The following is a 10946-nucleotide window of genomic DNA, read 5'->3' as shown; positions in this document are numbered from 1 at the left end:
TGGGAGGACAGGAAGAGCGCGTGATGGAGAGGAAGGAAGCACGATGCGTGCGGAGACGACACGGAGGATGGCGGGACGGCTGAGTCGAGGCGGACGGTGTCGGAAGGCCGATATGCCGGCGGCGGCGGCGGATTTGGGGCGGACTTGGGTGAGTAGCATGCGGAATATGGGAGCGTCGAAACTGTAGCTAGAGCGCGCAGACTGGTGGAATAAATAGATGACCGAGTGCGAGACGTAGCAACAAAGTCCGTGCATGCTGCCAAGAGCGGCTGCATTGGCGAGGGAGTGAGGTAGAGTAATCGAAAAAGGAGGACGGGAGTGCGTATAGTAGAGGCTGCGCAGTGGCCACGCGGTCACAAACTATCATAGCGAAACATGCAGAGGCGGTTGGTAGCACAGAGAAAGTACTGAGGGAGCTGGTCCCGGATCGTACTAAGCCGAGACTGAAGGGGAACGGAGCGGAGCGGGAGATGCAGGGCGTCGAGGATTCTGGGAAGTTCTATAAGGAACTATGGAACACGGGGAGGTGAACGAGGATGACTGGGATGTGCAGGGAATGAGTGAAATGTCCGAGGTAGGGATAGAATTGGCTGTCGGTGAGGCTAACAGCCTGTTGGGTTCGCGCTCGTGAGCAGCGGAGTGGTGGTGGCGATGTCGGCCTGTCGTGGGGTGCGCATGTCGCATGGAGGCTTGTCTGCGACAGTGCGCGGGTGTTTCGGTGAGATAGTGTTGTGGGCGTCGGTGACGGTACGGTTGGTGCGGTTGGGGTTGGTACGGGGTGCGCCACGCGGCATGCACATCAGTGGCGACCGCGCTTGCCATTCACCGCCGTGGAAGGCTCCCCTCAAGCAGCGTTGGCATCGTTGCGTGATCGGTGCTCGCAAGATGAAGGTTCGCAGCCGCGGCTGCGGCAGTAAGTTGGATGGGGCGTGTAGTTCGACGGAGTACAACTTTGAGCGATGCCGAAGGTAAGCATTTTTTCATAACCATAGGGGCTCACGGGAGCTTGAGCGTTCGATTTCACCTTGCGAGGCTTTGGCTTGCGGCGGGAGATGAGGGCCTCAAGGTCACGCTGGGTGGCGGGTTGCTGCAGTTCGACGTAGTTGCTGTGGAGGTTGAAGACGGAAATGGGCTTGCCGATGGGGAAGTGGGTGGGTGCCGTGGAGAAAATTTCAATCTCGGTGTCTGAATCGAGGTTGAACCGAGCCATCGCGCGGCGCACGGTGCGTTCAGGGTTCGTGGGGAAGCTGACAGATACGTGTGAGAGGCGAATCATACGGATCTGCAGCCGAGCTCACATTGCGGGGTAGTCACCCGCGCGGTAGGTGAACCCCTCCGGGAGCACGAGCTCGATGTGCGTCTTGGGTGGATGGCACTCCGCGGTAAGCACCTTGTTCTCGACAACGGTGCCGAAGCCCATGTCGCGCTGGTAGAGCAGCTCTGCGCGCACCGCACTCGAAGACATCGTCTTGATCTCAAGGCCGATCGCCTACTCCCTCTTCACACCACCGTACTCGTCGTGCGTGTTGCCGGGGGAGCACAAAGCCGTCCGGTCGGATGCCCTCCTCCTCGAAGACGGTGCGGAGCTGGTGGAAGCGTTTGAGAAGCGCTGACATGGCATGGATAGTGTACTTGTCGTGGGATGGCCGCCGAGCGAGATAACAAAAGTCCAACAGTGCGACGACACACTTCACCATCTCTGGCGGGACGTACCCTACGATAGCGAGAACAATGACCTGCTGAGTAAATCTACTGTATGTGGGGGGATGTCAGCTGACCTTCATCAATGCTTTTGAGTCGTCGCCAGTCCACTGCGTAAAACTCATCCCTTGTGGAAATTGATGTAGACCGGGGAAGAGAGGCACTGCAGCGAGCCTGGAAGCACGTGTGAGTAACATACATGGGGCAGAAAGCCATACACACCTCCAATCAATGTCGTCCAGATGCTGCTTCGCGACTTTGTCGTTTGGTTCGTTCATCTTGATGTACTTGATAAGCCAGTCGACGAGGTGATCCTTGAACGTCCCCTTAATCAACTGGTGGAGAAGATCGGGGGTTAGGAGCTCGTGGATGTCGGCACGAGGGAGATAGGTTGTGAAGGGCTATTATGTGACAGAATGAGCACTCGGCGCATGTGCGGCATGGACGCAAGTACCCACCCGAACATTGTCGTTGATACCGTACAGATCCCACAGCTCATTCGCAGAGCGCGCTTGGCGAAGCGCATCGTCACCCTCACGGGTCCGAGGGTTATCGCGGTGAAATTTGCCCTCCGGTATTGCGATGCATCTAGGCAGCTAGGTCAGATCGAAGAAAAAATCCACACATCGACGTACATCGGACACCACCCATATACCACCCCTGATAAGTAAACTTGCTCAGGGTAGTCAGCAATGAAGAGCCCGATCTCGAAGATTACCAGTCGAAAATGGCCGTCAGGGCACCATAACGCCTGAGGTATGATCATGCCATCACGAAGCGGCTCAAGGAGGGCAGCGAGGCATGCATGATATAGCTTCTTCTTGAACACCCGGAACTCCTCATCGTCCTCTGGTTCATGCGCCGCTATTTTGTACCAAGCAGCCAAATAAGAATCTGTTGAGCTCGCTGTGACGACATAGGGACATACCTTTGGGTATGGGAAGGAATGCGACTGGTACAAGGCCTTTTCCGTGAGCCCGTCGCACAGAGTTATGAAGATTGCCGACAGACATGTAGACAGGGTGGAAGGCTTGGTTTCCAGTGGCAATGGAAACCGTAGTCTTGTCGGCACCCATCACAATGGGAACGAGCATGCTGCCATGGGTTTGAGGGTCTTGTGCAATGATGTCCTGCACGACTCGCTCTGAGATACGGAAGAATGCGCAAAAGTGATCGGATATGGACTTACGGCTTTGTCGCTGGCCCACTGACCAGACATGAGGTTGCTCACCCGGCGACAGTCGCGATTGGCCCCCATATACTCCTCAAACGGGACATAGTCAAAAGAGTTCTTGAACTCAGGGTTTCCAACAATATACTCAGCTACTTCGCGTGTGTTACATAGGTGGAAGGCGTACTCCTGATGCTTCCAAGACGGTGACCCGGGGGTAGTGTCGCCGTTATATCGAAGAGTAAATGTTGACCATGACGCCTCGCCGTAAGGGATGTTGTCGATGGCTTCCTCATTCGCGGTTTTGGACTTAAGAAAGGATTGTAGTCTTCCAGACCGTCGTGAACGAGTTGTGCCCTGAGGAGCTGGTGCAGCTGAGAATAACTATCCTGTGACTCGTGGCTCACATCAAATACCCATTCGGCCATCTCAAACGCAGAGCATCCGTCGAAAGGCCCCCAGTTGACAGCATCTGGACGAGGAGGTGGTGGTGCACCATCTGGGTGGAACTCCGTGCCGGACGCATTGCAGGGACGGGTTGAAGCCGCATCAGCACATATACCAAATTGATGATGCTGGCACTATACCGTTCAGGAAAGGGTGGTAGTGTATGGCTGATTCAACGAGTGGGGGGCATGGATGGCGATGGGTTCGGCGGCGATGGCAGGCAAAACTGCGCGGCGTGGGATATGATTTGTGACATAGGCTGCAAAAGCGTGCCATATTGTAGATTTGAGCGTGAGCTGGGTTTGTTAAGCAATCCTAAACTAACGAGAGCCCGAGAGAGCACTCACGGAGGGGTGCAGGGGGTAACGGCCGTGGCGGTCGCGGTCGAGCAGTGGGACAGGCGACAACGCGTACGTACGTGTGCTCCAGCGGCGGAGGCGCCAGCGTCTCCTCTGGGCTCCCACTTATCCGCCAACCATCAATGCATCACCATTCCCCCTCCGTCGCTCACTGCGCTTTGCGTTTTGAAGGTATGCTGTTTGTTTTTCCACCTGGATGTTGCTTTGCTAATGGGCTGCTCTCTTTTCTTTTCTACAGATACAGTCGCCCTCCGCTACATCCTCCTACTCCTACGGCTCAAACGGCGGCGAAGCCCTCCCACGAGTCGCGCCAGGTGCTATGGAAGGGCCCGCCGATCCCCCCGCATCTGCCGCAGCATCGACCAAAGACAGGAAGCGGCTCCTCAGGCCCTCAACTCGTTTTTATCCGCCCGACTCTTTCGCACTCGAAGGGCGCACAACTTCGTCGACGGCTCTCGAGTCTCCCCACACATCTCTTCCGGGATCCATCGGTTCACCGAGGCTGTAGCGACCAGCACCCCCTGCAGAGCTTGAGCGTTCACTCGACGTACTCCTCAATCGAAAACCTTTACTCCTTCACCTACCGGTCGCTCTGCATCCCTCGGCGCGGACGCGACTATCATCCGCAACGACAACATCACCCCACCGCCTTCACACTCCGGAAACTCAACTTGCTCATGTCCTGATCACCTCATCGCCGACTCGCGCATCTCATGCAAAGCCTCAACAACGTGCGGACGTACGCCAAGGAGGGCATCAATGGGATTCTCGTCGGCGAGGCTCTCAGGAGCCCCTGCGTCCGATTAGAGCGAAGGGTAGTGCAATCATCGGAGATCTGGTAAGTTTGTCGCATATGATGCATTATCTTCGTCCTGCACACCCTTTCCAATATCCACCGTGACTTTGTGTATGGTGTGCAGCTGCTGGTTGAGAGACTCTTCCGAGTTTTGACACGCCGCAGCTGCATGCTTTGTATCATTTCACTCCGACCCTTTTTTCGTTTGTTTGATTCCCTAGCAATGAGTGCCTCGTCGGTGTGCTGAATTGCTGCTCCCCACACAGGCCGGCCTCCCCATGTACAAGGTCGACGACCCCGCACCGAAGCTATCCCGCTGTCGATATCCGCAGCACGTGAGGGATCAACAACGGCTGCATCTGCGACGCCGTCACCACGCTCCTCAAGCCCATGACCATCATCCCGCTGCCATATAACATCGCGTACAACGGCCTCCTCTCCTATGTCCTCCTAAACGGTGGCGAGCCCGGCGGCGGCCCTTCCCCTTGCATATTCACACGCACGGACGCACGGACCCCCACGCGATATGCGCGATACGGCCTTGTGCGCGCAGAACCGTCTTGTCGTCGTCGTCCCCGTCCAGGTCTCGTCAGCGGGCAGCAACAGCAGCACGAGCCCTCACCTCCGGTACATCCCCCATTCCTTCCCCACAACTTCCTCCACGATCCTCATCCCCCCATGCAGACAGACCTCCGCGCGTGCCCATGTGGCCTTCGCGCCCACCTTGCTAAGCGTGTCTGGCCGCACGCGACCTGCGGCTTCCGCCACCCGCCGTTCCTCGTCCCCGACAACTACTTCCGTTCCCCCGAACTTCTACCCCCTCTACCGCGAGCTCGCGCACCTCACCCACGAGTTCACCCACTTCGGCTATCGCGTCGGCTTGGCTCAGCTCCCGTCGCGCTCACTGGCAAGGTCATCCCCCCGGCAGGGTGCACGTCGCGCTCCCGAACGGTTCACAGGGGCGGGAAGATGTAGAGCAACCAGTTGATGAGCTGAGCACACAGCAAGAGAACCGCTAGCAGCAGTGGAGGGCGTACTTCAAACCAGGTGCCCTCTGCGAATCTGCGAACCCGTCGGTTACGGTGGCGGTGCCAAGCGTTTGCGCGAGTGTCTATAGGGGCTCCGAGTGAGTAACATGGTGAGATCCTCGTCTTTATGACCACTTTTGCGCACACGCTCACGCCCGGATGGTGCAGGACCTTGTAGGACCCGGTCGTGGACGGGCTCGCACTCATGGTGGACCCATACGAGTTGGACACAAGGTTGGAGAGCCCTCCATTCTTGGTCGCGGAGCATGCCCTCGTCTTCGACTCACGCGAGCACCGCTGCGTGTCCCCTGCACAGTCCCCCCCGCTTTGGAAGTCGAGCAACACGCAAGAATAACCGGATGGGCAGCGCGTCGGATTGCAGACTGCAGTCGGAGACCGGTCGAGGCGGCCAAGGCGAGTGCTTGTTCCCTGTTTCCCTGCGTACCGCATCCTGTCGTTGCTGTGGCAAGTGTACCCGCTGCTCGTTAGTCTACGTCGCGGACCCGCGCTCAGGCAGGAAGGGTGTGCAGCCAACGGCGCCCTCCAGGCTGCCCAAGCGGCACTCTTCCACGCCTGGACGATGTGGCAAGCGATGCAGCCTTATGGGCTGTGGGCACACTTGTTCCAGCTTTCGTTCCGCATCCGAGTGTGTAGTACAACCTCGTAGTCCGGTTGCCGTGTCGCTGAAGCTCCACGCCTTCGGGACGAGCGTCCTCTTGCAATAAAAAGCGCCTCACTTGTATATAAAGCTCTCATACTATATCAGGTCACAGAAGATGCCCTACTTGCTCTACTCACGCCTCAATGGCAGCAGCGAGGTTGACAGTGGTAATCACGTCAACTCGCCGAGAGACAAGCCACTTCACACGCCATCGCCGTCACTCGCATATGGGGACGTACGCGCGAGGTAATGCGGCCACCACAGCCCATTGCGCAGTATCAACATGAATAGTTATATTGTGCACTCGTGCACGCGTGTCACGAAACTGCTAGGTCTACTCTATGCAGCCTTTGCCGTTCAAAAGATCTGGTTACCAGGGTTTGGATTTAATCCAGGGGCACTAGTAAGGAGACGGCGAGGTGGGCGCTAAACAAGGACGCCTCTCTTTCTCCCCCTCACCTCTGTCCACGTCACACGCCGGGGCCACCATTTTTCTGGGAGCTTTTCTGGGAGCTGTTTATAAGGTTTAAAATCCATGCGCAGCCAGAAAAAGGATTTCTATGGGTTTCTATGGGCGAGAGAAAACCTTACTTGTCTTTCTCTCGGTTTTAATGTGGCACTAGAAAGATGGTCGCCCCGGCGTGTCATGCCCCTAGCTAAAGCTCGCAGGTCGAAGCGTCGGGGTCGTTCACCTTCGCCGCCGGCCTCCTCCCAGCCGCACGATGACGTTGATCCATCTGACGCTCCCACGTATGATGCCGCCAAAGAAGAGGAGCCGGATGTCGCAGGCGTCTCCCCCGGCTCCCACGTCGTCGACCCCCAGCGCTCCTGCCCCTTCTACCAGAACCAACACCTCCTCCGTCAAGTCTGGAGACACTCAGCAGGCTCCGCAGGCAAAGGTATTGTGTTTTATCATACTGAAGGCTTGGAACTGCTGACACGTGGCACAGGAGGAACGCCGCTGAGTCCAGACGCGCAAAACCAATGCCAATCGGCACCCAGCCATCGAGGCTGGTCTGGTTCCTCGCCCTCTTGGGGATCGTCAGGCCGACACCACAGCCAAGCGTGACAAGGAGCAACAAGCGAGGGATGCCAAAGCCAAGCGCGCCGCGAAGCAAAGCTCCGGGAGTACGCTGCCATCCTAGATGAACAAGCATGCACCGAGCTCGATGCTATTGAAGCATTTGGTACGGTCTTCAGTTCGAGCTCGACAAGCCACCACGTGTTGCTCATATCGCGATGCGCAGACGCACCTCCTCAAAACAGCAACGACTCTCGCACCGGCAACAAGACTCAGCCTTCGGTAGCCCATTCACGTACGAGCAACAAGGTGATGTTTCGCCGGCCTGTTCTTCCTCGATACTGTGTGTTAATCCTTACTTGTGTAGCGTTCAAACGAACAAGAGAACGACGCGATGGATGTCGATGGCGCCCCACCCGGGAGTCAAGAACAAACTCAGGTCAAGGCAATATTGCTCGAGATCGACACTGCTGTACAGTGCTGACAGTTCTTCTCCAGCTCTCCCGCGCGGAGAAGCGCAGTGCACTTCAGCACGCTGAACGAGGCCGAGTTCAAGAGCTGCGGCAATCAAACCAGGGCAGCACACCGTCTCAGGCTAGTCATGCACCAGCTGCTCACAAGGACATCGGCTCGTACGTTGCCACGAACTACTACACCGCATTATACTCATTTTTATCTGGTGCATCTGGCAAAGACAAGAGCCGCAAGACTATTATGTCTCAAAATGCGTGCACAGACGATTGGCGTAAGATGTATGTCGCACGGGCCACACGCCAGGTGGCTTGCAAGGCTGCATCACAAGCTTCCAATCAAGCTACCACATTTGCCGATGGTGAGCTCATCGCACCGCTGTCATGTTCAATCTGTCCTCATCGTTACATGTAGCCTCGCGAGAAGATAACTACGATGTGTTTGATCTTCCTCAAGGCATCACAGACGAAGAAGTGGCCAAGGAATCCGTTGGCCATGAGGGTCGGTCGCGCATAATAAGATACGATTATGAGGTGCGTGTATTATAATGATTGAAGCCGTCGACGTCCTAACTGTGAGCATACCTCTAGGGCATCAGCGCCTGGGGCATACACGAAGGCAAAGCTCATGCTGACGAAGACGAGTTGAGTGACCGCTCCAAGCCTGCCGATGACGACAAAGGTGAGTACTACTCCATGAATATTTAACACGAGCTCTTGTTGACCTGTCTCCTTCTAGCTACACCAACTCCCCCTGTCGGACGTCTCACCACAAGCAAGAAATCACTGTTCCATGCCAAGGGGACTCCAGCGAGGGCTCCCACGACGCCTGCCCACATCGCCTTGGCGACTCCCTCGACATTCAAAAAGTCGCCCATCAAGTTGCACGCCCTTTCCGGGCCCGCGCCCATGGACGGTGAACCTCTCGACGATGACGATGATCAGAACACGCAGACGAAAGGGAAGCTTCAGCTCTGCGACATGCCAGCTGGTGTGCAACTGCACCTCAAGCCCTCGATCGTCCCAGCCGTCATTGAGTTCATTGGGGAACTGGTGCGCCTGTGGAGCACAACTGGCGAACCAGGCAAGTGGTCGCTCGCGAGTCTTGTACAGAAATATCTCGACGAGTTCATCCCTGGCCACGGTCTCTCGACCATTACTGCGAAGCACCCTGTCTACCTTTGGGTAAGTCCGCACCGCTTAGTTTACAAGGCCCCATCTGATTCACCGGTTATATACACAGATCCGTCAGCAGATTTACGACTACCGCAAGGATATTCAACGAGTCGCAACTGCATCGGTCAAAGATGCCGTTGACGAGCGGCGTCTCGGTCCAAATCTCCCGCGAAAGGATAAGACTGACACCGCACTCAAGAACTGGCTTATCGATGCGACTGCAAAGGCAGGTTGTATCTCTGTTAGTACTTCTGACATCGTTGCTCATTCAATTACAAATAGCCTGACAATGCTCGTGAGATTTTCCGCTCACCCTACATCCTTGCGGTCATGGCACATCACATCCATCTCACAAAAGGAAGTGCTCGCACGGAGAGTGAACGTCGGTTCCCCATTGGGGCGCTTGCACTTACCTGTGCCGCTGTGAGTGACATCTACTCTGCTTTGTCTCTCAAACTGAACCCACCCCTCAGGTTCAACGGGCATTCGAGAATCACCGGATTCAGTCAACGAGGTCCACTACAAACTTCACCTTCAAGGACGCGGGCACCCTCACCGCGATGTGGTGTAACGCATCCAGCGTGATGTCATAGATGTTGAAGATCGTGCGCAGACAATCCTCGACTGGATCTTGGAGATTGCTGATGCAGACTCCGAGTCTGCATATGACGGTGCAGATGGAAGCTTCGACGATATTGAGGACGATACCTACTGTGCTCAACAGCGTCCCAGCTCACCCTTCTAGACATTCTCGGTCCTCGTGTGCGACCCGGCGACGTGCATGACCCAGCAGCGACGTGCACAACTATGCAACGTGCGCGACCCGGCGACCCGGCGATGCGAGCGCAACCCAGTGACGCGCATGGGCGTGACTCTCCCCAAATACTCCCCCGAAAGGATAGATGTCTGTATTCCCGCTTGTTCATACTTCTTGTAGTATTCTAGTAGTCATCATTGATCAATAATGCACTATCTCCCTCCTCACTATCACTAGATTGGAACAGGGGTGCTACGGTTGGACTGCGAAGCTCTGATTGGAAAGTCTGCAGTTGCTGCCAACCCATTTCAACCATTTCCAAATTATCAGTTGGAACTTGGGACGTCTGCTGAATTGGAAAGCGTCGGAACGGTTGGCTCTGACTGCTGCAGACGCCTGCAGACCCAATCTGACGCGTGAGAAATTACTGATCGGCGCCCGCCTTTGTCCGTGCTCATCCCCATTTGCTCCTCATCTCTTCATCTCCTGCACCCCGCCCAGACCTGTCCCACACACGCGCACGCAGGCTCTCCGCGCACGCAGCCCTCTTACGAAGTTGAAGCCACCACCACAAACACCCTCTCCGTCCCTCCCCCGTCCTCGAGATCATTACCACCCCCAGTTCGCCCCTCGACTTGTTCTAGTACGACGCCGACCAGAAGCTGGTCAGGCACAAAAGCACATCTCTGAAGCCGTGCGTCGTTTCCGGCAACACCTTCTACCTGATTGACGATGATCCTGCCGCGCCGTGCTCCACGACACCGCTCCTTCAGAGGGAACAAGTTCGACTGCGGCGCCAAGCCTACAGCTGTTGCCGAAATGATTGCCCGACCAACTCCGATGATACGCGAGCGGCAACACGCACGAACACTCCGAAAAATTCGGAGAAAATCGAAAAGTCCCACCGCGCGTGCGCGAGCTGACGCGAGCTCCGCAAAAAAATCGAAAAATGATGGAAATTGGGAGACTGCGAGAGCGAGGCTGCCAGCACACATACACCACTATTTCTACTTGTTCCCTGCTCGAGCGCTGCATGTACATGCCTTTGCAATCCATGGACGACAGAGATACTGTCATCGTGCTGGCCGGCGCTATGGCACTAGCAGACCTGCGGCAGGCCCATAATTTCAAGCCCCCCAACAAAGGAACATATCAAACTCCATAGTTCTTGTGTGTGCAGTGAATGTCGACAGGGGGAAGACCGTTTGGGCTGGGAACGGTTTCATCTTGGGCAGCTATCAAAGCAGCGGCTGAGACGGGACGAGGACTGAGACGACTTGAGACGACGTACCATGGCTCCGCGACAGCCCAATCGTAGAACTCAGCACCTGCCACCATCCACCAAACCCTGAGGCATGA

General features: G+C 56.2%; 3 protein-coding genes across 3 annotated transcripts; 2 read left to right on the top strand and 1 right to left on the bottom strand.

Annotated features, from left to right (window-relative positions):
- Positions 1-1520: 1520 nt before the first annotated feature.
- On the bottom strand, positions 1521-3595 carry BXZ73DRAFT_9130 (uncharacterized protein; the record flags this gene model as incomplete). The annotated part of the gene is made up of 9 exons (XM_048025928.1): positions 1521-1736; positions 1779-1875; positions 1924-2102; positions 2160-2289; positions 2337-2565; positions 2630-2831; positions 2891-3159; positions 3183-3381; positions 3455-3595. Coding segments are annotated over 9 exons (1662 nt in total), but the record flags the coding sequence as incomplete, so codon positions are not given.
- Positions 3596-5000: 1405 nt separating this feature from the next.
- BXZ73DRAFT_101989 (uncharacterized protein) lies at positions 5001-5857 on the top strand (the record flags this gene model as incomplete). The annotated part of the gene is made up of 2 exons (XM_048015081.1): positions 5001-5348; positions 5681-5857. The coding sequence occupies 2 exons, from the start codon at positions 5001-5003 to the stop codon at positions 5855-5857; spliced, it is 525 nt and encodes a 174-aa protein (XP_047877336.1).
- A 952-nt stretch (positions 5858-6809) lies between these two features.
- On the top strand, positions 6810-9575 carry BXZ73DRAFT_78031 (uncharacterized protein; the record flags this gene model as incomplete). Its single annotated transcript, XM_048022787.1, has 12 exons — positions 6810-7062; positions 7166-7291; positions 7411-7493; positions 7552-7656; positions 7683-8016; positions 8070-8188; positions 8246-8336; positions 8394-8839; positions 8898-9071; positions 9113-9253; positions 9304-9411; positions 9444-9575. 12 exons carry the CDS (start codon positions 6810-6812, stop codon positions 9573-9575), a joined length of 2112 nt encoding a protein of 703 aa, XP_047877335.1.
- Positions 9576-10946: the final 1371 nt, after the last annotated feature.

This window comes from Epithele typhae (assembly GCF_022376455.1).
Source record: "Epithele typhae strain CBS 203.58 chromosome Unknown BXZ73scaffold_28, whole genome shotgun sequence".
NCBI lineage: Eukaryota > Fungi > Basidiomycota > Agaricomycetes > Polyporales > Epitheliaceae > Epithele > Epithele typhae.
This window is presented reverse-complemented; position numbering and strand designations above follow the sequence as displayed.